Source organism: Amphibalanus amphitrite, unplaced genomic scaffold (genome assembly GCF_019059575.1).
Source record: "Amphibalanus amphitrite isolate SeventyFive unplaced genomic scaffold, NRLGWU_Aamphi_draft 000021F_arrow, whole genome shotgun sequence".
NCBI classification, from domain to species: domain Eukaryota; kingdom Metazoa; phylum Arthropoda; class Thecostraca; order Balanomorpha; family Balanidae; genus Amphibalanus; species Amphibalanus amphitrite.
Genome location: NW_024881517.1, coordinates 123,291 through 150,031, shown reverse-complemented (window position 1 = coordinate 150,031; position 26,741 = coordinate 123,291). Strand labels below are relative to the sequence as shown.

At 50.4% G+C, this 26,741-nt stretch overlaps 2 protein-coding genes across 4 annotated transcripts in view; one reads left to right on the top strand and one right to left on the bottom strand.

The window, feature by feature from the left end:
- LOC122390695 (mitochondrial ornithine transporter 1-like) overlaps positions 1–26,741 on the top strand; it is a 76,921-nt gene that overhangs the window by 38,048 nt on the left and 12,132 nt on the right. The window lies entirely within an intron of this gene.
- Positions 5,352–11,874, bottom strand: LOC122390725. 3 transcript variants are annotated; one of them, XR_006258212.1, is made up of 5 exons: positions 11,182–11,874; positions 8,824–8,962; positions 6,856–7,017; positions 6,169–6,330; positions 5,352–5,644 (listed from the first exon to the last, which is right to left on the bottom strand). XR_006258212.1 is itself a non-coding variant. In XM_043383951.1 (4 exons), exons 2-4 carry the CDS (start codon positions 6,940–6,942, stop codon positions 5,390–5,392), a joined length of 507 nt encoding a protein of 168 aa, XP_043239886.1. In that variant the 5' UTR covers positions 6,943–7,017; positions 8,824–9,235; the 3' UTR covers positions 5,352–5,389. The 3 variants fall into 3 exon arrangements, 2 of the variants coding, with proteins under 2 accessions (XP_043239886.1, XP_043239878.1); XM_043383951.1 differs by lacking the exon at positions 11,182–11,874 and having other exon boundaries at positions 6,169–6,332; positions 6,855–7,017; positions 8,824–9,235; XM_043383943.1 differs by lacking the exons at positions 8,824–8,962; positions 11,182–11,874 and having other exon boundaries at positions 5,352–5,646; positions 6,168–6,332; positions 6,855–7,613.

The following is a 26,741-nucleotide window of genomic DNA, read 5'->3' as shown; positions in this document are numbered from 1 at the left end:
AACAAAACCCAAAAGTTTATATTTGCCCTCAAAACAAACTTTTGCATTTTGTTGCCACACAAGGCGTATATTTTGTTTAGTGATAGACCCAACCGAAATAGTGGAGCATGGCGCATCTATTTGCATTGAGTTCCGACCGACTAATAACATAGCCTATAAGTTATCATCGGTTTTGTCGAAAAAAGAATACCTACCACGCAGTCTGCTGAGGGCTGTACCTTAGGGTGTGTCATATCTAATATTTTTGTCTCAGATCAAGCGCTTCCGCGGATATTCCTTGTCCCTGGGTTCATTGAAGCCCATTGGCACTGTCCTTTTTTCGCTGCAACGAAAATTCAGGCGGCGCGGGCCCAATCAATTTCGACATTTTCCGTGGCGCCCGGCGTTGAAGTCTCCATACTGAACACAATGCGTACCGTAGCGCTAACACCAGCCATATGACTCGCCGTCGGCCTGTAGCGGCCAACACCGTTTGACGGTTAAAATTCGATTGCTATTTCTTGTTTAAATGGACGTCGGACGAAACATATTGTTATCTTAATGTGTTAAGGCCATTCAGGGACCCACAGATGATTCATATAATAGGATCACGCTGCAGCCTTGGCAAGACTATCACGAGTGAGGCAGGGAGAATGAGAGCACGGATGGACAGAGGGCAACGTGAGCGGGGTCTCGGGTATCACCCCTCCGTCGGCAACACAATGTGTCGGCTTTCGAGTCATGTGCTGTCTCTCCGAGGTACACGAGCTTGCGAAGAACGTGGGTGAGTCTGGTTTCAGCTGCGGCGTGAGCAGAAGTGCGTGTGGCGCAATCGAATCGGACTATGCGTGCCGCAGTGATACCGTTGCGAAGCAAGGCGAAACATTTTGTTAGCGGGTCTCCCAGTGTGCTGCCGGTAAATCAGCTGCCTACAAACAGAGATGTAGTGAACTATGTGAGACCCTTGGCAGGGGATGGAAAAAGTGAGCGGACAGTCACTGCATGTTTACGTGAAGCAGCGGAAGCGGTGGTTGCAATGTGGTCGAGTGAGGACATACCAACGATACAAATGCACAATGTGGTTCGGAAGGTAAAGCAAATCTACGAAAGATTTCGCCGATCGAACAAGGTGCCCAAAAGAATGCGGGAGGGACAAACGAAACAAAGTCTTTCTGAATCGAGTCTGTTTCGTAAGCTTTTTGACATCGCCCGCTGCCGCTGTAAACATCGGCGAAGCTATACCTGTCCACTTTCAAACCGGGTACCGCCAGCGGAAGTAGCATTCCTTCGAGACCAGAGAGGAGTTCGGAAGATGAGACTGGGTGGTGTGGACTACGAGGAGACGAGGAAACGACGTAAGACTGCGAGCCTTAGAATGAGACGGGAGCGGAACGAGGGGAGGGGCGACGTGGGTCAAGCTGGTCCTTCCCACCTCCGTACCTATCCCAACGGCGTCAATATCGACGAGACAGGCCAGGTAGACTCATCGGCAACGACCGACACCAACGACAGCAATGGAGACGTCACAAGTGAATTTGAGATGAAGGAATGCATCAAAGACTCAAACGATGATGATATGACAAACACTGCACTGGCAGCTGACTGACAGGTATGGTTTATCCAACCGTGCTATAGCGGCCGTCATCAACGGTTTTCAGATGGATATCGGTCGCGTAGCGAGCGGCAAAACAGAATTGCTGGTCGACCCGAAAAAGTATGGAGAGAAAGATGCCGGGTGAGACAAAGTACAGTGGCCGCGCGGGACCAACAACACAGCGACGCTGAGCTCAAGGCCATGTACTTTGATGGAAGGCATTATCAAACTAACACGGGCCGAGGCGGCTACAGGGCAACTGAGGAACATGTGGCTAACTTGTAGCAGAACCAGGAAACGAATATCTCTCCAACTTTACGCCAATTTCGGGTAAAGCCATTGATCAAGCCAATGAGCTGATAAACGTTGCCACTCTGGCTTATAGGCTGCGATGGCGCGGCTGTCAATACGGGCAGATCTGGTGGAATATGCCGACTTTTGGAGCTTATTCAAGAGAAAACGGTCCGATTGGTTTGTTTGCCAGCTGCACTCGAATGAGCTTGTACTCAGGGAAGTGTTCCAGAACTTGGACGGCAATACCAGTGGACCCGAATCATTCACGGGGCCGTTGGGCAAGGCAGCCGGCGCCTCCGTGCACCGTCTTTATCCCGTGAAGTTCCGACCGGTGAGCGGCCCAGAGCTGGAACTGCCGGACAATATCATCGCCGACCTCAGCAGCGACCAACTCCTGCCGTATCAGTTCACCAGAGCCGTGCGGACGGGCAACATCTCCGCAAAGGAGGCCTGCAAGAAAATCGGTCCCCTGAACCATGCAAGGTAGGCAAATGCTAATTCAGTTGAATTCAGTTTGCTATTGAATGGCAAAGATGCATCTTTTCTGTGTAACCGTTGTCTAAATAGAGGATACTGTCTCGTTTGCATTGCTTACATCCGTATTGACAGCGTCTGTCGACGCTAACAGGCGAAGACGCGCGCGGCTGGTGCTAGTGTCATCAAACGCATTACGCCAAACATGGAGACTGCAACGCCGGGCGCCACGATAAATCCCGAACTTCTTTCAGCCCGCGCCGATCGAATTTTCGATGCATGGAAAAAAGAACTGCACCAATGGGCTTCCATAGACACAGGGACAAGGAAAATCAGCGGAAGCGCTTGATCTGTTTCTAGTGACACACCCTACAGTGTACCTACTTGCCCATATTTCCATACACTATGGAACATGTCGAGGTGAGAATAGGTAAGCCAATGGTTTAAGAAAACAAGACCCCCATTTAATTAATGACGTACACGGAGCGCTTTCAGGTTTAGTACGCTTTAAAAATATAAAACACTGGTTGGGTAGAGGTTTAAATGTGGGGGTGTTTGAGGCAAAAAATATTTCCCATAAAATATCTGTGCCTTAGATAGGAATTACTCGCAAGACTAGGTACTAGAAATGGGTGATTTGGGGATTGAGGCATGGCCCTATGCCCCCCTCCCTCCCCCAGATCCACTAGTGCACATAATAATACAACAGGATTGCAAAAAAGGATTGCGGATTTGATCACAATCCAAGTGAAAAAAGGGGATTGCGGGTAGGAATGCAATCCACTTCGGCACTAGGAATGTGGATTGGGAATGCAATCCTTTCAAAAAGGATTTTACCGATGCCTGGGTAGAATAAATAAGTATATGGACTATGGAGTACAGCAGGAGTGAGGAGACCGTAAGGAAAACTGAAAATTGGGTGAAACGCTGAATCAAACGCGTCTTGGATCCCAGCTGGAAAAAATATCAAATTTTTCATTGTGGCACGTTAAGATGCTTCGCGCATTTAAATTGTTCGTTTTTTGCGTGCATTATGTAGTAATAATGACTATTCTGGCCATGTTCTGCAGCAATAAATACATTGGCATAGGAACGATACCTACCCTTGTTTAGTTGAATTACGTTGACAGCAAAAGTAGGTAAACACGCAGTCACTTACTTTTGGTGTTGCTGTTAGTGAACACGCAGTCCGAAAATATCTTCTTTGGATTTGGTTCTTCCGCTCAGAACATTCAGTAAAACTTTGTCTGGGAAAATAAAAATGACCACGGTCCGAAATCGTTTCCCAAATACCTTAAACATTAGCCACAACCGGTCCGAAAGCTTTTCCCAAAATCACGTGCTAATACTAAAGGGATATCTCGGCATGTGGTACATCCTTTAAAATCGGAGGCGCCGGGTGATAAATAAGGCCAAGCAATGCTAAGCAATGCTGAATATTTATGCACTAGTGCATAAATATTATTTAAACGACTTTGGGTTTATTGACCCCGGGTATAGATTCAGATAAGGCCTTATCTGGCGTTATCCTTAGCACTCGTTTATAAATGAACTCTTACTCGTGCTTAAACAAGTCGAGCGTGACATAAAATACATTTAAACGAGCAAAAGGTCGCATAAAGTACAATTAGTCTCCTCCTAACGATATGTAATTGCCACATGATGCATCGGTTGGCGTTTGGCTCACAGCGCATAAGTTTAAGAACCATCATTGGCGGTTCGCATCAGGATTTCAAGCTTCAGCTCCACTTTGCTGGTCTCGGTTATGCTTTTGCATTTTGTAAGCCTTCTTTACGCATGACTGGCCGGCCCGTCTACAATCACCCGGCTGATCCGGCTGCGATACCGCAGACACTTGCAGTGGCACAAATAAACCACTATACAAGCCAAATGGGCACGAATCAGCAAAACATTATTGCGAGGAGGTTTGCAAACTCACTATTTTCCATACTCCTTGTCACATATAGGGATGGTTTTCACACGGCTATTATTCCTTGCATAAGTCAGGGGAATTCAGCTTTTCCCGGTTTTTACAGCTTTTCACGGTTGTAGCTGCGGCGTCTCCAGCCCCCTGTCGCCCACTTCTCCCCACCCACGTTTCCGCATTCCTGTGAGCCACGAGGCCTTGGCACGGTTTTTTGTTTTGCGCCAGCTGCAGTTCCTGCCAACACATGCTCCCGCCAACCTCAGTTCCCGCCAAATATGCGGCGGCGCGAGCTAGCTTGGCCTTGAACGACGGCGGCAGAAGAGCGGTTATTTTCCACCCACGAGGTACGAGGCAGTGCAGTTTGGCCAGATCTCCCTTGGTGTTATAGGCATTCGACTGTATCCACCGTGGAGCAGAAGTGACGTCACCACTTACTCATGGCAGTGCCATCTAGTGGGTGCTAAATAAACTGAAGCTTTCAAACCATTTTGGATGTTGCGTCCTTGGATTTTCCGTACTTGGATGTTGCGTACTTTGGACGCTGCGTAGTTTGGACGCTGCGTACTTTGGATGTTACGTACTTTGGATGTTGCGGTTTTGGATGTTGTGGGTTTTGGAGGTTACGTACTTGGATGTTGCGTACTTTGGATGATGCGTCCTTGGATGTAGCGTTCTTGGACGATACGTTTTTGGATGTTGCGGTTTTGGATGTTGCGGTTTTGGACGTTGTGAATGCCCCCTATATACCCGATTTTGGACGTATTTTGGATGTTGCGTACTTTGGACGCTGCGGTTTTGGATGTTGCGTACTTTGGATGTTGCGGTTTTGGACGTTGTGGTTTTGGAGGTTACGTACTTTGGATGTTGCGTACTTTGGATGCTGCGTCTTTGGATGTTGCGTTTTTGGATGATACGTTTTTGGATGTTGCGGTTTTGGATGTTTCGGTTTTGGACGTTGTGAATGCTCCCTATATACCCGATTTTGGACGTATTTTGGACGTTGCGTACTTTGGACGCTGCGGTTTTGGATGTTGCGTACTTTGGATGCTGCGGTTTTGGACGCTTTGATGGTCCCCCCCCAGGGGGCCCGGGGTTCGCCCCATGACCGGAGCACGCCGCCGTCACGAACTACAGCCGCGCGCTTCCGCCGCCGGAGGCGCTGGCGGCGGTGCGGCAGCCGTTAGAAACTCTGCGCGACGTGACGGAGCGCCGATGACGACGACGGCGCGGTGTGCGTGATGAAGCAGATGAGACGGGTGGGCACTGGGCAGCACTCCGGCGTTCAGCTGGTAAAACTCCACCAGCTGGATGACGTCGTACAAGCGAGTCTTGTCGCCGTCCAGCACCGTGACCGGCGGCTGACTGGTGTCCTTTACCTGTGGAGGGGAGCAAATGGTCAACTGAGGTCGGTGGGCGACCAGCAGGGGGCCAATGAGATGGCCGGATCGACACGGATTAAGCGTTATGCACGTATGATCGCTACTAATGATAGCACGACCGGTAAGTCATCGTCCAGGGAAATCTAAGTCTAAATGTAGTACAAACTGTCGGAAGACAACGGCTAATCGTCGCGAATCCCAAACCGTTTCGCAATAATCCATGACCTACGCCAACAATTGGCAACAGAACTCGGCCAAAGTCTACTAATATCGAGCCAGCTGGCCTCTTCTCCTCCCTTCCAGAGCCTTCCTGGGCATTTCACAACTGCTACCCTACCAGCTGGATGCACGTTCGTCGCTCATTCATCATGTCTAGTTCATGGGCGTCAGTTTCTTTTTAAATGTGAGCTGCCGACCAGCGTCCCAGATTAAACTTTGCATCTCGAATGGGCCGAGCGGCGAAAACAACCGCGGCTCTGAGAGGGTCCCGAAAGGCTAAGCGCTAGACGGGGCTAACTCACCCGGAGAATAAAACGCCGGGACCAGAAAGCGGCCTCATTTCCAGCACTGGTGGGCAGCACTCCGGCGTTCAGCTGGTAAAACTCCACCAGCTGGATGACGTCGTACAAGCGAGTGTTGCCGCCGTCCAGCACCGTGACCGGCGGCTGACTGGTGTCCTTTACCTGTGGAGGGGAGCAAATGGTCAACTGTGGTCGGTGGGCGACCAGCAGGGGGCCAATGAGATGGCCGGATCGACACCGGATTAATCTTTATGCACGTATGATCGCTACTAATGATAGCACGACCGGTAAGTCATCGTCCAGGGAAATCTAAGTCTAAATGTAGTACAAACTGTCGGAAGACAACGGCTAATCGTCGCGAATCCCAAACCGTTTCGCAATAATCCATGACCTACGCCAACAATTGGCAACAGAACTCGGCCAAAGTCTACTAATATCGAGCCAGCTGGCCTCTTCTCCTCCCTTCCAGAGCCTTCCTGGGCATTTCACAACTGCTACCCTACCAGCTGGATGCACGTTCGTCGCTCATTCATCATGTCTAGTTCATGGGCGTCAGTTTCTTTTTAAATGTGAGCTGCCGACCAGCGTCCCAGATTAAACTTTGCATCTCGAATGGGCCGAGCGGCGAAAACAACCGCGGCTCTGAGAGGGTCCCGAAAGGCTAAGCGCTAGACGGGGCTAACTCACCCGGAGAATAAAACGCCGGGACCAGAAAGCGGCCTCATTTCCAGCACTGGTGGGCAGCACTCCGGCGTTCAGCTGGTAAAACTCCATCAGCTGGATGACGTCGTACAAGCGAGTGTTGCCGCCGTCCAGCACCGTGACCGGCGGCTGACTGGTGTCCTTTACCTGTGGAGGGGAGCAAATGGTCAACTGTGGTCGGTGGGCGACCAGCAGGGGGCCAATGAGATGGCCGGATCGACACCGGATTAATCTTTATGCACGTATGATCGCTACTAATGATAGCACGACCGGTAAGTCATCGTCCAGGGAAATCTAAGTCTAAATGTAGTACAAACTGTCGGAAGACAACGGCTAATCGTCGCGAATCCCAAACCGTTTCGCAATAATCCATGACCTACGCCAACAATTGGCAACAGAACTCGGCCAAAGTCTACTAATATCGAGCCAGCTGGCCTCTTCTCCTCCCTTCCAGAGCCTTCCTGGGCATTTCACAACTGCTACCCTACCAGCTGGATGCACGTTCGTCGCTCATTCATCATGTCTAGTTCATGAACGTTAGTTTCTTTTGAAATGTGAGCTGCCGACCAGCGTCCCAGATTAAAGCTGCCTCGACACATCCCTTTGATGGCACCGTGATGACGTCGTTCGGCAGGCATGATACTAATTAACCATGGCGTGGTACAGTGCAACGACAAAATGATGAAGGGATGGCAATCTTCAACGAGGCTGACGCGTTATAGGAGGCCAGTCCCGGCAAACAGTGATAGATAACATTTTAATGATAGAAGAAAGGCCCCAGCCAGGCGAGCTGCGTGCAACGGCACCAACTGAACGACCTGGAAAATTTACAGGAGACCAAAAACCGTTACTTCGGATTGTGACTTAAGTCCGCATGTGTGCGGCGTTTGCCAGCGTCTAATGTGTACGGGGGGGGGGGGGGGGGTCGGTTGAACCCGCCTGCCGTTCGGCCCCTGATCGAGCTAGAGGTTCGCGGAAAAAACGAGCGTGTTGCCCGTGATGAGAGGAAGCCGATGATACCCAATTTTAAGGTCCTAGGTAATTGGTTGACCTTCCAGGTCAGGTCAATGACCCAAAAGTCGAGAAAATCGGGACCTGTTAGAATTTCGTAAAGTGAAGCTGTTGTGGCTTTTTTTGGGGTGCTGATCACGAATTTCATATTACTTTTGATTACAGATGATTGATGTCTTCATGCATTTAGGCCAGGTCGGGTCAGGTCAGGTCAGGTCGACCAGTAGGCGTCCTGACGGCTATCCATAGTAGGTGTCAACTACCACTGACGGCGTCGTAACATGTTACGAAGGCACTAAACTACTTCGTAAATGTTCAAATGGATGCTAAATTCGAAATCAGCCCGAAAAACTACAATTGAAACAAATAAAATACGAAAAAGTGAACCGAGGTCATCTAAGGTCAATGACCTGACCTTCAGGTGACGTTGATACCCACCGTAATTCGTGGGACGAACATCATTTCACATAGTTCGACGTTTATAATCACAAAAAAGACTGGAAACGCGCGGATAATGTGAGCTGACATACGCCAAATCGCGATTCCGGCCGAACATGGTCTCGAGAATCAGGTCACAGGTCAAAGGTCATTTAGGTCAGGGTCATGCAATTTTCATGGTAACTGTAAAGTTGATGAACTCGAGGGTACTGAAAGTTTTGTCGCGATCACAGCCGCAGTTTGCGCGAGTTATTTGGGAACAAACCATGGAGGGGGTCCATCCGACCCCTCCCCCCTGGCCCCTACACATGCGAGGGTTAAGGTAGATTTTGTATCGATTACCAATGATGGCACCTTGTTGTCGAAACGTCTAAAATACAAAAAGATTTAGATTTTAATTATCATTTTGGTTTGCAACCATTAGTCACCATATTTCATAAAATCACAGAGCAAAGCGACATCGGCATTCGCCCATCCCGCTCCGTCCGTCGTCAAAACACATACCTTAGAGCCTCTTTAGCGCGTGTGTTCTCCTGGGATGGTGACTTTCTGCCAGCTCGATGGCCCTGGCCTCGACTGGGTCGCTAACCACGCTGCCGCAGCTGCCGGTGAAATCCATGGCGACCAGAGAGCGAAAACTTTGCTGCAGAGGGAGGGAGAGAGAGAGAGAGAGAGAGAGAGAGAGAGAGAGAGAGGGGGGCGGTCAGAAGTTCGGTAAAGGAAGGGGAGGGGGTACATAGCAGACCTAGAATCTACATCGGACACCGCCGCACACGGGGGGTGTCAGAGTGCTCAGACGAGGCACAAAACACCCGACAGCCGAGCAACTGCAAGCCATACACAATCTCAGGAAGCGTAACGGACTCAGGGACCGTCCCGCTCACAAAACATGGTCGCGCGCCAGCCAGTGGCGGTCGCAGGGGGGGGGGGGCCATCAGGGCCATGGCCCCCCCAAAGGCAAATCAGGGGGGGCCATCATATCATTTGGCCCCCCCCCCCCAAACAACCGATGGCCGTATGGGGCCCTGGCCCGTATTCGATTGTCACGAGGCTCGAGAAACCCACGCCAGCTATTAACAGCTCCCATACCAGTCTTTGAGGGTCCTACACTGACCTCTGATGGCCCTTCAGTGGCGGTCAAGCGTCCACATTGACCTCTGAGGGCCCTCCACTGGCCTTTGCGGGCCCCTAAACCGGCCTCAGGGGCCCAGCCGGCGTCTGAGAGCCTCACGCCGGCCTCTGGTGGCCTCATTTCTGTCTCTCGAGTCCCAAGACTAGCCTTTAAGTGTCTCTGAGGGCCCCGCACTGGATTCTGAAGACCCGATGTCGGCCTGTAGGAGCTCGCATCGGCCTCTGGAGGCCCATATTGGCCTTTGAGAGCCCTCCGCTGGTCTCTGGGGTCCAACGCCGGCCCATGCCGGCCTTTTAGGGCCCCACACTGACCTTTAAGGGCCCCATGCTGGCCTGTAAGGACCCACACTAGCCTCTGAGGGCCCCCGCACTGGATTCTGAAGACCCAATGCCGGCCGCTCAGGGCCCGCATCGGCGTCTGAGGGCCCATCTTGGCCTTTGAGGGCCCTCCGCTGGCCTCTGGTCCAACGCCGGCCCATGCCGGTGTTTTAGGGCCCCACACCGACCTCTGAGGGCCCCATGCTGGCCTGTAAGGACAGCATGGGGCCCTCAGAGTCAGCATGGGGCCCTCAGTTTAGGATTGTCAGGGGCACCACAAACCTGTCAAGGGCACCTGCGTTCTAACAGGGGCACCACAGGCTCGCCAGGGGCACCACAGACCTGCCAAGGACCAGAGACACCACAAGCATAGCAAGGACACCACAGGCCTAGCAAGGACACCACAGGCCTGTCAGGGGCACCACGGGCCTGTCAGGGCCCATGGGCACCTAAGTCATGTCAGGGCCCACCGTAGGCTTGTCAGGGGGCAGGGTAGGTAGGCACCACAGTCTTTCCATGGGCACCAGCGGCCTAGCAGGGGCACCAGTCATCACATGACTAACCAAAAATAAAGAAAAAACTGAAAATAGGGCATCACCAAAATTAAGTGGCCGAAATCCGTTGAGGTTTTAATTTTGGGTATAGGTAGGGGCACCACTTAGATTCATGACCCTCCCCTTGGAGTTTTCCCGAATTCGCCCCTGGTACTAATACATCAAATTTAAGGGGGGCACCTTGCTATTGGTGAACCTTGCAGAATTCAAGGGGGGCACGGTGCCCCCCCCCCCCGCCGTTCCGCCGCCTATGATTATCATCCCATGACACTGGCAGTATTGTTGATAATGAACTATCTGTTCAGTTCAAATTTTCTTAAATTCATTAAGCATACACTTCTTTGATTCAATCAACCCTGATTCCCAATTCGTTTGATTCAATCATGACTTGTGAATCGAACAATCCTGACGGTGAACCAACCTTTTTGATCCAACAAATTTTGTTTTATACAGTCCAATCGATTCAATCACGGGTTAATCGAACACCAGTTTGGTTGCCACTCAGTGTGCTGAATTTCACAGCACTGAATTGCACTGACCAACCAATTCAGACGTCTGGGGGGGGGGGGGGGGTTGTGGATGGTTGATCCCACACGCAGCTTGAGTATGACTAATCCTTCCACACGCAAAGCAAGCCAACTTCTTGAAAGGATAGTGTGTCGGCTGGTGGGACGTTCCCAGACATCTATTGCACTTGGTGGACTGGCCAGACAGAACCACATACCTACTTCTTTGGCAACTGCTTAGACTGACAGACAGACTCGGCGTGTCTCGCCTTTGAACAATTGAAGCAAAATTGGGCCCTGAAAGGACACTGACTGGTCTGTTGCCTCCGACTGTTACACCTTGGACACCTCACCGTGGCTGCCGACCGGGCAAGATGCAGTTGTTGTGGTGCCACCTGGCTGAAGTGAAGTCCTGGCCTGTTGAGGTCATCCAGCTGGGTTCTGGTCACCTCCAGGCGTTGGGCCATTTCCACAGCCTTTTGAAGCGTCAGGTGTGGATCTGCAAAAAACTTCTGCAACTCCGGGTCCTTACACCTGGCAACAGCACATTCCAGCACAACAGTTTCTCTGTCTACAATATAACCACAGCGATCCGCCTGCAGTCTCAAGTAAGGCCGCGAGATATGAATGCGTCAAACCGCTCCCCCTCCTTCCTGTACATTGTACAAATCATGTAATATAGACATTTCGTATGTGACATTCACTTGTGGTTGACAAAGGCTTTCAGCTTTTCTGTAAGAAGCTTGTACTTATCTGCAGAACGTGACACTCCAGCAGGTTAGGGGAGAGTGCGTACAATTTCCTGGACTTCTAGCACCATAAGCGTTTGACGAACAACGGCAAAATGCAAAGTGAAGCATTGGGCCTTGCAAGGAGTGCATACACTCACGATTTAAGATAGTTTTAGATCATCCACGAAGCCAAAATAATACCGAACTAGGAGCCTCATCCCCTATTGTCTGTCAGCTATGTGACTACGCTCGCAACACCGAAGTGGGAGCCTCATCTCCAACTGTCTGTCAGTCATGACACTATCCCTATTGTCTGTCAGTCATGGGACTACGGTCACAATACCGAAGTAGGAGCCTCATCCCCTAGTGTCAGTAATGGGACTGTCCTCTACGGTGTCTCAGTCATGGGACTACGCTCACAATACCGAAGTAGGAGCCTCATCCCCTACTGTCAGTCATGGGACTGTCCTCTACGGTGTCTCAGTCATGGGACTACGCTCACAATACCGAAGTAGGAGCCTCATCCCCTAACGTCTGTCAGTCATGGGACTATCCCTAATGTCTGTCAGTCATGGGACTACGCTCACAATACCGAAGTAGGAGCCTCATCCCCTATTGTCTGTCAGTCATGGGACTGTCCTCTACGGTGTCTCAGTCATGGGACTACGCTCACAATACCGAAGTAGGAGCCTCATCCCCTACTGTCAGTCATGGGACTGTCCTCTACGGTGTGTCAGTCATGGGACTACGCTCACAATACCGAAGTAGGAGCCTCATCCCCTATTGTCTGTCAGTCATGGCACTATCCCTACTGTCTGTCAGTCATGGGACTACGCTCACAATACCGAAGTAGGAGCCTCATCCCCTAACGTCTGTCAGTCATGGTACTGTCCTCTACGGTGTCTCAGTCATGGGACTACGCTCACAATACCGAAGTAGGAGCCTCATCCCCTACTGTCAGTCATGGGACTGTCCTCTACGGTGTGTCAGTCATGGGACTACGCTCACAATACCGAAGTAGGAGCCTCATCCCCTAACGTCTGTCAGTCATGGGACTGTCCTCTACGGTGTCTCAGTCATGGGACTACGCTCACAATACCGAAGTAGGAGCCTCATCCCCTAACGTCTGTCAGTCATGGTACTGTCCTCTACGGTGTCTCAGTCATGGGACTACGCTCACAATACCGAAGTAGGAGCCTCATCCCCTAACGTGTGTCAGTCATGGGACTGTCATCTACGGTGTCTCAGTCATGGGACTACGCTCACAATACCGAAGTAGGAGCCTCATTCCCTACTGTCTGTCAGTCATGGCACTATCCCTACTGTCTGTCAGTCATGGGACTACGCTCACAATACCGAAGTAGGAGCCTCATCCCCTACTGTGTCAGTCATGGCACCATCCCTACTGTCTGTCAGTCATGGGACTACGCTCACAATACCGAAGTAGGAGCCTCATCCCCTACTGTCAGTCATGGGACTGTCCTCTACGAGGTCTCAGTCATGGGACTACGCTCACAATACCGAAGTAGGAGCCTCATCCCCTACTGTCTGTCAGTCATGGGACTGTCCTCTACGGTGTCTCAGTCATGGGACTACGCTCACAATACCGAAGTAGGAGCCTCATCCCCTACCGTCTGTCAGTCACGGCACTGTCCCCTACGGTCTCTCAGTCATGGGACTACGCTCACAATACCGAAGTAGGAGCCTCATCCCCTACTGTCAAACATGGGACTGTCCTCTACGGTGTCTCAGTCATGGGACTACGCTCACAATACCGAAGTAGGAGCCTCATCCCCTACTGTCAGTCATGGGACTGTCCTCTACGGTGTGTCAGTCATGGGACTACGCTCACAATACCGAAGTAGGAGCCTCATCCCCTAACGTCTGTCAGTCATGGGACTGTCATCTACGGTGTCTCAGTCATGGGACTACGCTCACAATACCGAAGTAGGAGCCTCATCCCCTATTGTCTGTCAGTCATGGCACTATCCCTACTGTCTGTCAGTCATGGGACTACGCTCACAATACCGAAGTAGGAGCCTCATCCCCTACTGTCTGTCAGTCATGGCACTATACCTACTGTCTGTCAGTCATGGGACTACGCTCACAATACCGAAGTAGGAGCCTCATCCCCTACTGTCTGTCAGTCATGGCACTATCCCTACTGTCTGTCAGTCATGGGACTACGCTCACAATACCGAAGTAGGAGCCTCATCCCCTACTGTCTGTCAGTCATGGGACTACGCTCACAATACCAAAGTAGGAGCCTCATCCCCTAACGTCTGTCAGTCATGGTACTGTCCTCTACGGTGTCTCAGTCATGGGACTACGCTCACAATACCGAAGTAGGAGCCTCATCCCCTACTGTCAGTCATGGGACTGTCCTCTACGGTGTCTCAGTCATGGGACTACGCTCACAATACCGAAGTAGGAGCCTCATCCCCTATTGTCTGTCAGTCATGGGACTGTCCTCTACGGTGTCTCAGTCATGGGACTACGCTCACAATACCGAAGTAGGAGCCTCATCCCCTATTGTCTGTCAGTCATGGCACTATCCCTACTGTCTGTCAGTCATGGGACTACGCTCACAATACCGAAGTAGGAGCCTCATCCCCTACTGTCTGTCAGTCATGGGACTGTCCCCTACGGTCTCTCAGTCATGGGACTACGCTCACAATACCGAAGTAGGAGCCTCATCCCCTACTGTCAGTCATGGGACTGTCCTCTACGGTGTCTCAGTCATGGGACTACGCTCACAATACCGAAGTAGGAGCCTCATCCCCTATTGTCTGTCAGTCATGGCACTATCCCTGCTGTCTGTCAGTTATGGGACTACGCTCACAATACCGAAGTAGGAGCCTCATCCCCTACTGTCTGTCAGTCATGGCACTATCCATACTGTCTGTCAGTCATGGGACTACGCTCACAATACCGAAGTAGGAGCCTCATCCCCTACTGTCTGTCAGTCATGCCACTATCCCTACTGTCTGTCAGTCATGGGACTACGCTCACAATACCGAAGGAGGAGCCTCATCCCCTAATGTCAGTCATGGGACTGTCCTTTACGGTCTGTCAGGCATGGGACTACGCTCACAATACCGAAGTAGGAGCCTCATCCCCTACTGTCAGTCATGGGATTGTCCTCTACGGTGTCTCAGTCATGGGACTACGCTCACAATACCGAAGTAGGAGCCTCATCCCCTACCGTCTGTCAGTCATGGCACTGTCCCCTACGGTCTCTCAGTCATGGGACTACGCTCACAATACCGAAGTAGGAGCCTCATCCCCTACTGTCAGTCATGGGACTGTCCTCTACGGTGTCTCAGTCATGGGACTACGCTCACAATACCGAAGTAGGAGCCTCATCCCCTACTGTCAGTCATGGGACTGTCCTCTACGGTGTGTCAGTCATGGGACTACGCTCACAATACCGAAGTAGGAGCCTCATCCCCTAACGTGTGTCAGTCATGGGACTGTCATCTACGGTGTCTCAGTCATGGGACTACGCTCACAATACCGAAGTAGGAGCCTCATCCCCTACTGTGTCAGTCATGGCACCATCCCTACTGTCTGTCAGTCATGGGACTACGCTCACAATACCGAAGTAGGAGCCTCATCCCCTACTGTCAGTCATGGGACTGTCCTCTACGAGGTCTCAGTCATGGGACTACGCTCACAATACCGAAGTAGGAGCCTCATCCCCTACTGTCTGTCAGTCATGGCACTATCCCTACTGTCTGTCAGTCATGGGACTACGCTCACAATACCGAAGTAGGAGCCTCATCCCCTACTGTCAGTCATGTGACTGTCCTCTACGGTGTCTCAGTCATGGGACTACGCTCACAATACCGAAGTAGGAGCCTCATCCCCTAACGTCTGTCAGTCATGGCACTATCCCTACTGTCTGTCAGTCATGGGACTACGCTCACAATACCGAAGTAGGAGCCTCATCCCCTACTGTCTGTCAGTCATGGCACTATACCTACTGTCTGTCAGTCATGGGACTACGCTCACAATACCGAAGTAGGAGCCTCATCCCCTACCGTCTGTCAGTCATGGCACTATCCCTACTGTCTGTCAGTCATGGGACTACGCTCACAATACCGAAGTAGGAGCCTCATCCCCTACTGTCTGTCAGTCATGGGACTACGCTCACAATACCGAAGTAGGAGCCTCATCCCCTAACGTCTGTCAGTCATGGTACTGTCCTCTACGGTGTCTCAGTCATGGGACTACGCTCACAATACCGAAGTAGGAGCCTCATCCCCTAACGTGTGTCAGTCATGGGACTGTCATCTACGGTGTCTCAGTCATGGGACTACGCTCACAATACCGAAGTAGGAGCCTCATTCCCTACTGTCTGTCAGTCATGGCACTATCCCTACTGTCTGTCAGTCATGGGACTACGCTCACAATACCGAAGTAGGAGCCTCATCCCCTACTGTGTCAGTCATGGCACCATCCCTACTGTCTGTCAGTCATGGGACTACGCTCACAATACCGAAGTAGGAGCCTCATCCCCTACTGTCAGTCATGGGACTGTCCTCTACGAGGTCTCAGTCATGGGACTACGCTCACAATACCGAAGTAGGAGCCTCATCCCCTACTGTCTGTCAGTCATGGGACTGTCCTCTACGGTGTCTCAGTCATGGGACTACGCTCACAATACCGAAGTAGGAGCCTCATCCCCTACCGTCTGTCAGTCACGGCACTGTCCCCTACGGTCTCTCAGTCATGGGACTACGCTCACAATACCGAAGTAGGAGCCTCATCCCCTACTGTCAGTCATGGGACTGTCCTCTACGGTGTCTCAGTCATGGGACTACGCTCACAATACCGAAGTAGGAGCCTCATCCCCTACTGTCAGTCATGGGACTGTCCTCTACGGTGTGTCAGTCATGGGACTACGCTCACAATACCGAAGTAGGAGCCTCATCCCCTAACGTCTGTCAGTCATGGGACTGTCATCTACGGTGTCTCAGTCATGGGACTACGCTCACAATACCGAAGTAGGAGCCTCATTCCCTACTGTCTGTCAGTCATGGCACTATCCCTACTGTCTGTCAGTCATGGGACTACGCTCACAATACCGAAGTAGGAGCCTCATCCCCTACTGTGTCAGTCATGGCACTATCCCTACTGTCTGTCAGTCATGGGACTACGCTCACAATACCGAAGTAGGAGCCTCATCCCCTACTGTCAGTCATGGGACTGTCCTCTACGAGGTCTCAGTCATGGGACTACGCTCGCAATACCGAAGTAGGAGCCTCATCCCCTACTGTCTGTCAGTCATGGCACTATCCCTACTGTCTGTCAGTCATGGGACTACGCTCACAATACCGAAGTAGGAGCCTCATCGCTACTGTCTGTCAGTCATGGGACTGTCCCCTACGGTCTGTCAGTCATGGGACTACGCTCACAATACCGAAGTAGGAGCCTCATCCCCTACTGTCAGTCATGGAACTGTCCTCTACGGTGTCTCAGTCATGGGACTACGCTCACAATACCGAAGTAGGAGCCTCATCCCCTACTGTCTGTCAGTCATGGCATTGTCCCTACTGTCTGTCAGTCATGGCACTATCCCTACTGTCTGTCAGTCATGGGACTACGCTCACAATACCGAAGTAGGAGTCTCATCCCCTACTGTCTGTCAGTCATGGCACTATCCCTACTGTCTGTCAGTCATGGGACTACGCTCACAATACCGAAGTAGGAGCCTCATCCCCTACCGTCAGTCAGTCATGGGACTGTCCCCTACGGTCTCTCAGTCATGGGACTACGCTCACAATACCGAAGTAGGAGCCTCATCCCCTACTGTCAGTCATGGGACTGTCCTCTACGGTGTCTCAGTCATGGGACTACGCTCACAATACCGAAGTAGGAGCCTCATCCCCTACTGTCAGTCATGGGACTGTCCTCTACGGTGTGTCAGTCATAGGACTACGCTCACAATACCGAAGTAGGAGCCTCATCCCCTAACGTCTGTCAGTCATGGGACTGTCCTCTACGGTGTCTCAGTCATGGGACTACGCTCACAATACCGAAGTAGGAGCCTCATCCCCTATTGTCTCTCAGTCATGGCACCATCCCTGCTGTCTGTCAGTCATGGGACTACGCTCACAATACCGAAGTAGGAGCCTCATCCCCTACTGTCTGTCAGTCATGGCACTATCCCTACTGTCTGTCAGTCATGGGATTACGCTCACAATACCGAAGTAGGAGCCTCATCCCCTACTGTCAGTCATGGGACTGTCCTCTACGAGGTCTCAGTCATGGGACTACGCTCACAATACCGAAGTAGGAGCCTCATCCCCTACTGTCAGTCATGGGACTGTCCTCTACGGTGTCTCAGTCATGGGACTACGCTCACAATACCGAAGTAGGAGCCTCATCCCCTACTGTCTGTCAGACATGGTACTATCCCTACTGTCTGTCAGTCATGGGACTACGCTCACAATACCGAAGTAGGAGCCTCGTCCCCTACTGTCTGTCAGTCATGGGACTGTCCCCTACGGTCTGTCAGTCATGGGACTACGCTAACAATACCAAAGTAGGAGCCTCATCCCCTACTGTCAGTCATGGAACTGTCCTCTACGGTGTCTCAGTCATGGGACTACGCTCACAATACCGAAGTAGGAGCCTCATCCCCTACTGTCTGTCAGTCATGGCACTATCCCTACTGTCTGTCAGTCATGGGACTACGCTCACAATACCGAAGTAGGAGCCTCATCCCCTACTGTCTGTCAGTCATGGCACTATCCCTACTGTCTGTCAGTCATGGGACTACGCTCACAATACCGAAGTAGGAGCCTCATCCCCTACTGCCTGTCAGTCATGGCACTATCCCTACTGTCTGTCAGTCATGGGACTACGCTCACAATACCGAAGTAGGAGCCTCATCCCCTAACGTCTGTCAGTCATGGGACTGTCCTCTACAGTGTCTCAGTCATGGGACTACGCTCACAATACCGAAGTAGGAGCCTCATCCCCTACTGTCTGTCAGTCATGGCACTATCCCTACTGTCAGTCATGGGACTACGCTCACAATACCGAAGTAGGAGCCTCATCCCCTACTGCCTGTCAGTCATGGCGCTATCCCTACGGTCTGTCAGTCATGGGACTACGCTCACAATACCGAAGTAGGAGCCTCATCCCCTACTGTCAGTTATGGGACTGTCCGCTACGGTGTCTTAGTCATGGGACTACGCTCACAATACCGAAGTAGGAGCCTCATCCCCTAACGTCTGTCAGTCATGGGACTGTCCTCTACGGTGTCTCAGTAATGGGACTACGCTCACAATACCAAAGTAGGAGCCTCATCCCCTACTGTCAGTCATGGGACTGTCCTCTACGGTGTGTCAGTCATGGGACTACGCTCACAATACCGAAGTAGGAGCCTCATCCCCTAACGTCTGTCAGTCATGGGACTGTCCTCTACGGTGTCTCAGTCATGGGACTACGCTCACAATACCGAAGTAGGAGCCTCATCCCCTATTGTCTGTCAGTCATGGCACTATCCGTACTGTCTGTCAGTCATGGGACTACGCTCACAATACCGAAGTAGGAGCCTCATCCCCTACTGTCTGTCAGTCATGGCACTATACCTACTGTCTGTCAGTCATGGGACTACGCTCACAATACCGAAGTAGGAGCCTCATCCCCTACTGTCAGTCATGAAACTGTCCTCTACGGTGTCTCAGTCATGGAACTACGCTCACAATACCGAAGTAGGAGCCTCATCCCCTACTGTCTGTCAGTCATGGCACTGTCCCTACTGTCTGTCAGTCATGGGACTACGCTCACAATACCGAAGTAGGAGCCTCATCCCCTACTGTCAGTCATGGGACTGTCCTCTACGGTGTCTCAGTCATGGGACTACGCTCACAATACCGAAGTAGGAGCCTCATCCCCTACTGTCTGTCAGTCATGGCACTATCCCTACTGTCTGTCAGTCATGGGACTACGCTCACAATACCGAAGTAGGAGCCTCGTCCCCTACTGTCTGTCAGTCATGGGACTGTCCCCTACGGTCTGTCAGTCATGGGACTACGCTCACAATACCAAAGTAGGAGCCTCATCCCCTACTGTCAGTCATGGAACTGTCCTCTACGGTGTCTCAGTCATGGGACTACGCTCACAATACCGAAGTAGGAGCCTCATCCCCTACTGTCTGTCAGTCATGGCATTGTCCCTACTGTCTGTCAGTCATGGCACTATCCCTACTGTCTGTCAGTCATGGGACTACGCTCACAATACCGAAGTAGGAGCCTCATCCCCTACTGTCTGTCAGTCATGGCACTATCCCTACTGTCTGTCAGTCATGGGACTACGCTCACAATACCGAAGTAGGAGCCTCATCCCCTACTGTCAGTCATGGGACCGTCCTCTATGGTGTCTCAGTCATGGGACTACGCTCACAATACCGAAGTAGGAGCCTCATCCCCTACCGTCTGTCAGTCATGGGACTGTCCCCTACGGTCTCTCAGTCATGGGACTACGCTCGCAATACCAAAGTAGGAGCCTCATCCCCTACTGTCTGTCAGTCATGGCACTATCCCTACTGTCTGTCACTCATGGGACTACGCTCACAATACCGAAGTAGCAGCCTCATCCCCTACCGTCTGTCAGTCATGGGACTGTCCCCTACAGTCTCTCAGTCATGGGACTACACTCACAATACCGAAGTAGGAGCCTCATCCCCTACTGTCAGTCATGGGACTGTCCTCTATGGTGTCTCAGTCATGGGACTACGCTCACAATACCGAAGTAGAAGCCTCATCCCCTACTGTCTGGTAGTCATGGGACTGTCCCCTACGGTCTGTCAGTCATGGGACTACGCTCACAATACCGAAGTACGGAGCCTGATCTCTTAAGTACCTAGGAAGGAACTTTAATGATGATATAGTAAATCACCAGATGACACTAATACATGACTGATTCATATTTGACATATGTATGTTGTACATGCAATGCATATGTCGTAAGCATTGGCTGAAATCCGGCATTTAACGAAATGTCTAGGCAAATGCCAGGTGGAGACCAGGCAGTCGCTGAAATATGGTCGGAATTGACTGAGTACACTCATTGCCTAGGCATTACATGAAATGCCTAAGTGACGTTCGACACTTTCTGTAACGATTACCGCCGATGGAAAATATCACCGATGGAATAGGATGATGGTGTATGATACCAAACATTGAACTCCATAGTCCATGGCGAGATGGCTGGTGCAAATCCCGTCGGGCCTATCGTAGCCTAGCGTAACCTAGCCTAACACAAACTTACTTATAACCTAGAGCCATAGGTGTAGGAACGTTTTCGAAAGTGTGTGGGGGGGGGGGGGCAGGCTCCCAGAGGCACAAAACCTCACCTACCCCCAAAATCCATTTTCACCTCGGATTTCGGCCACTTTATTTTCGCAAGCATGCTCATTAATCGGTAAAAAAGTGACGAGAAAAAAAAATCGACCAAAATCTGAGGGAGACTGCCGTCCAGATATTAAATCTCATGGACGCGTCCCCCTGGCCTCCGCAGCCGCGTTGGCACCAGGAGCGGGTCCAGGAAAACTCCAAGGGGAGGGTCATGAATCGAAGTAGTGCCCCTACCTTTACCCAAAATTAAAACCTCAACGGATTTCGGCCACTTAATTTTGGTGGTGCCCTATTTTCATTTTTTCCCCTGACAGGCCTGTGGTGTCCCTGGCGGGCCTGTGGTGCCCCTGGAAGGACTGTGGTGCTTCTTACGAGCCAGAAGTGCCAGCGACAGGCCCATGGTGCCTCTGCAGGCCGGTGGTGCCCCTGCGAGGCCGTGGTGCCCCTGCTAGGCCGCTGGTGCCCCTGGGCCCTGACAGGACTGTGGTGCTCCTGACAAGCCTGGAGTGTCCCCGACAGGTACGTGATGCCCCTGACAGTCCCAGGGTGCCCCTGCGAGGCCAGTGGGTGCCCCTGGCAAGCCTGTGGTGCCCCTGACAGGCCTGTGGTGCTCCTGAAAGGACTGTGGTGCCCCTGGGCCCTGACAAGCCTGAGGTGCTCCTGACAGGTCCGTGGTGCCCTTGACAGGCCCAAGGTGCCCATGCAAGGCCGGTGGTGCCCCTGGGAGGCTCTTGGTGCCCCTGGAAGACCTGTGGTGCCCCTGACAGGTCTGTGGTGCCCCTGGCAGACCTGTGGTGCTCTTGCTAGGCCGATGGTGCTCCTGACAGGCCGGTGGTGCCCCTGTCAGGTCTGTGGTGCCCCTGATAGGTCGGTGGTGCCCCTGGTAGGCCTGTAGTGCCCCCGGACCCCAAGGGGCATGGCCCATGTGACCCCACCTTGGATCCGCCACTGGTTGGCACCCATGCGAATTCCAGAAGCATCTAAAAACATTCTTATTACGAGCGAGCGTGAAACGTGAGAAGTGAAAAGTCAGCAAAAGGTGTGTGTGTGGGGGGGCAGTTAACATTGCTGGCCCCCCATTCGAAAGTGGGGGACCATGGCCCCCTGCCCCCTGTTCCTACGCCTATGCCAGTAACCGATCAACCAATGCAAGGCTGCCTAACATAAATTGTTAGTTTACGCCGTTTACGCATTCTGCTGCGCCAGTATTGTCTCTCTTTGCAGCACGCGCTGCCCTCTAAGCTGCCACTTATTGCTTCTGACAAAATTTCCTTTCATTGGGTAGAGGAAAATTGCACTCAATAACGATGAAGCACAAATGGAAATCGTCATGGAAGGGCAGGCCGGAGAACCGTCAAGTTTGTTCTTCGGGGTGGTACCTACAAATACATTAATGTTTGGCCAAAAAGTGGTGGGGGGGGGAGTTAACATTACTGGCCCCCCACTATGAAAAGTGGGGGGCCACCGGCCTTCCCGTCCCCCCTGTTCCTACACCTATGCCTAGAGCCTACTTTCACCGCCATAACACTAAACACAGCAAACCTAACCTAACGTGGTTTGTGAAGGGTAGATAGTGTCTTAGACGAATATTCGAGTTACCAGGTACTTTTTTACTTACGGTAGCTTTCGAAAGCACGTCGTCTTTTTTCCTCACCCTAGAGTTAGACGATTAAACGCACATAGAAACAAGTTAACATTACAATCTAGTCGAAACCTTAGACATGAAAAAATTTAAACATAAACAACCTTTAACATGATCCCTTCCCAGGTGACAGTTGAGACAGCCCTCACCGCGACCGCTCGGGCGATGCTTCACCACTACCAGGCGGGCTGGTGAAGGCGCCGTCTTGCTCCCCGGCGCCATCGGGCTGCATTTCTGGTCCGGGTCGCGTCTTGACGCTGCGGTGACCTGTAAAACGAATTTTAACATTCAGGCTTCAGCTATACTGAATACCTTCTAACCACCATCCCTTCTCGGTGACTAGCAAGGGCCAAGGCACTTCAGTGATTACAATTTCACCGCCATAACACAGCAAACCTAACCTAACGTGGTTTGTGAAAGGTAGATAGTGTCGTAGATGAATATTTGAGGTACCAGGTACTTTTTTTACTTACAGTAGCTTTCAAAAGCACGTAGTCTTTTTTCCTCAGCCTAGAGTTAGACGATTAAACGCACATAGAAACAAGCTAACATTACAATCTAGTCGAAACATTAGACATGAAAAAATTAAGCATAAACAACCTTTAACATGATCATTTCCCAGGTGACAGTTGAGACAGTCCTCACCGCGACCGCTCGGGCGATGCTTCACCACTACCAGGCGGGCTGGTGAAGGTGCCGTCTTGCTCCCCGGCGCCATCGGGCTGCATTTCTGGTCCGGGTCGTGTCCGAGAGCTTAACGCTGCGGTGACCTGTAAAACGAATTTTAACATTCAGGCTTCAGCTATCCCCAATACCTTCTAACCACCATCCCTTCTCGGTGACTAGCAAGGGCCAAGGCACTTCAGTGATTACAAAGTAACTCACCAGATGTAAATCACCAGGTCGCTCCACCATGGACCAACCACTTTTGGTGTAAAACGACTCTAGCCACTTTGACGGGGATGAAGCTGTTGACGTCATCACGTTTAACTTCCCCAAGACCTTTGACGTAGTATCCCACCCTATTATGCTAACCAAGTTACAATTGCAAGTGATCAACATTCAACACCCCACTCATCCGCTGGATTGAGGAATTCCTGGTTGGTCGCCTCATAGGGCTACTGTTAAAATGCCAAAATCAAGGGGGCATGGTGCTCTGGAGCCCCCCCGTTCCGCAGCCTATGATCTTGCGAACACTCAGGTTGGTCGCCTCATAGGGCTACTGTTAAAATGCCAAAATCAAGGGGGCATGGTGCTCCAGAGCTCCCCTCCCCCCCGTTCCGCAGCCTATGATCTTGCGAACACTCAGTCATGAACGTCTTTTTTCAAGGCGGAGCACTTCAGGTTCTGCTAAAATGCATTATTCCAGACCAGATGTACGGCAGAACAGACAAGAGTAATGCGTCATGCTTTCCAAAAAAGATGCTTACCAAAGTAGAAAGGAACGAGGCATAGGGAGCAGGTTGCTCATGGGCTGCAGCAGCCTGATATCATATATTTTACTTTGAACGTTTATAAAAAGGTAGCTCTAGCATTCACGGTAATATTAACATTTAAAACAACCAATAAACAATATCAAATAACCCTAGACGCTACCCACCCTTACTCGCCGCGTAGTTTTCCCGCGGGCGAATGTGCATTCAAGGTCATCGATATTCGCAGTGCGCATGCGCGCCGCCAACCTGAATGTCGATGAAACTGATCGATATTCGGAACGCGAATGTGAATGTGCATTCAAGGTCATCGATATTCGTAGTGCGCATGCGCGCCGCGAATATCGATGAAAACGATCGACATTCGGGGCGAATCTGAATGTGCATTCAAGGTCATCGATATTCGTAGTGCGCATGCGCGCAGCGAATGTGAATGTGCATTCAAGGTCATCGATATTCGCAGTGCGCATGCGCGCCGCCAATCTGAATGTCGATGAAACTGATCGATATTCGGAACGAATGTGAATGTGCATTCAAGGTCATCGATATTCGCAGTGCGCATGCGCGCCGCGAATATCGATGAAAATGATCGATATTCGGGACGAATCTGAATATCGATGAAAATGATCGATATTCGGAACGAATCTGAATGTGAATCTGAATGTGAATATGATGCAACTATACGCGCATGATAAATGGTGGTTTCTGAGCCTGGCCGCAAACTTGGCTATCTCAACTCAAAACTAATGTTAAGGTGGGAGGGTCCCTTTAAACAAAAATCATATTGTTGAGTATGAAAAAACGAGAAAAATTGCACATAAACATTTAACTATTAAATTACCCCACGAAATTATACTTCTTTACAATAACTCACGCAAATTGCGAGACTAACCCGGCGCAGTCGCGTGTAAAAGCGCGCGAGACGCGCCAGACAGCGCTGCCTAGTCTGAGAATGTATTTATTTTTTAAAAAGTATTTCTTGCTAGTTAAGTTCATTGCCGAATGACAAAAACGATTTTGATGTTCAATTTATTCTAATACAAAATTTAATGAATAGTATGCAGCACAAAATAATGCCTTCGGTCGATTTATTACAAGTTAAGATATCTTACTGCCATGAGTTCGAGAAAAATAAAAAAGTCATTTTTTTTGTGTAATTCAGATGGGAAAAGGGCATCAAAAAGACAATAACTGTTTATTTTGTTCATTTTAATATCATTCACAGAAATTTTGCCATAAATTCGTCCAAGTTCTCTTATGCCGGCACCAAAAAGGTGATACCTCAAAAGACGCTGTCACTTATTATCCCCATACGCATTTTTTTGCTCATTTTTACGAAACAAAAACTATTCTATAACTTTTCCCAATCAATTTCCATTCTAGCCATACCTTGTTTTGCAATGAATGATGTCTAGGTGTCTTAAACGATCCAAGTGAAGCTGACCTTAGCAGGCACGGAACGACCCCGCAGACTATCGTAAAATATGGGCATCACACGTTATAAAATTGCTAAATTTTGATATTTTTGAAAAGAAAAATCTTTTTTACATCTACTGATATCATATTTTCATACTTTACTGCAATTGGGAACTTTTACCAGGGGATAGTCTGCCACCACGGAAACACCAAATATGTTCTGCGAGAACTCAGAAAAAGTTTGCGCCCTGTTGCGTTATGAAGGGAGCCGGGCGGTGAGCGAGCTTGTTGGTGCGGCGATGGCAGTGTTTTAGACGTCAAAAGGCCAAGGCTTATGACTCGTCTCCATAGATATATCTATGCTCGTCTCCCATGACTCGCGTGTTATTTTTGTGATTTGTTTGGTACCTTCGTTTGATTTGTGTGAGAATGTGATTTTAAAGGTAGGATAGGTTGTGCTGATATATGTATTATGGGTAATATGCTTATCCAGTACCCATAATTTTCTGATAGCATTTAGGTACTACTCACTAGCTTGGTATATGTGTCATTTCTCATAACAGTGTACATGTAAATTAATCAAGCTGAGCTTTTCAGGTTTATCTCACCTGACTATGTAAAGTTTGCATATCCATTTGGGGCATTGCCCATTTACTACTCACTAGCTTGGTAGTGTTGTTTCTCAGACCAGTGTACATGTAAATTAATCAAGCTTTTCAGGTTTATCTCACCTGACTACGTTATTAACTTGAACTGCTGTTGCCTGTCAGTCAATTTTTTTTTTAAAGCATTCACTACTTTGTAGGTACTGCATGCTAATACGGATATGAAATCGAGCTTTTCAGGTTTATCTCACCTGATTACGTTAAGTTTGCATATCCATTGAGGCATTGCCCATTTCCAGCTCCTGCATGCTGTGTAGTCCTTCATTCATATCATACTTGTTGAACCAGATGTTAAAAGAGTGACAAAATTTTCAACATTTGTATTATAAAATACAGGATTAATTGTTAATGCACACACTGTGTGATCACAATTCACAGATCACCTGTTCATAACACATCACAGTTGATGGGCTTCAGGCTGCCGATCAAATACCAGTTATATCTATCAATCTAATACCAGTGAAAGTTTTGCCAACAGCTGTCAGCTGGTGAACCAAGAGTAGCAGGCGGTGCTGGTTCTTGGGAGTAGGTCAGTAGTTTGTACTGCATTCTATTCAGGAGTCCAGGTCTTCATTCAGTAGCCATGGAGACTGGAGAGAGATGACTTAATCTGCTGAAGAAGAAAAATCAGTCAAAATGGGTAGGCAGTTGGGTT

Bases quoted from the DNA above. Each gene is read 5' to 3' on its own strand.
- LOC122390725 (XM_043383943.1), bottom strand. From the start codon at position 6,942: ATGGAGTTTTACCAGCTGAACGCCGGAGTGCTGCCCACCAGTGCTGGA. The intron at 6,333-6,854 runs TGAGTTAGCCCC...GCTCCCCTCCAC, and splicing joins CCGGCGTTTTATTCTCCGGG to AGGTAAAGGACACCAGTCAG. The intron at 5,647-6,167 runs TGAGTTAGCCCC...GCTCCCCTCCAC, and splicing joins CCGGCGTTTTATTCTCCGGG to AGGTAAAGGACACCAGTCAG.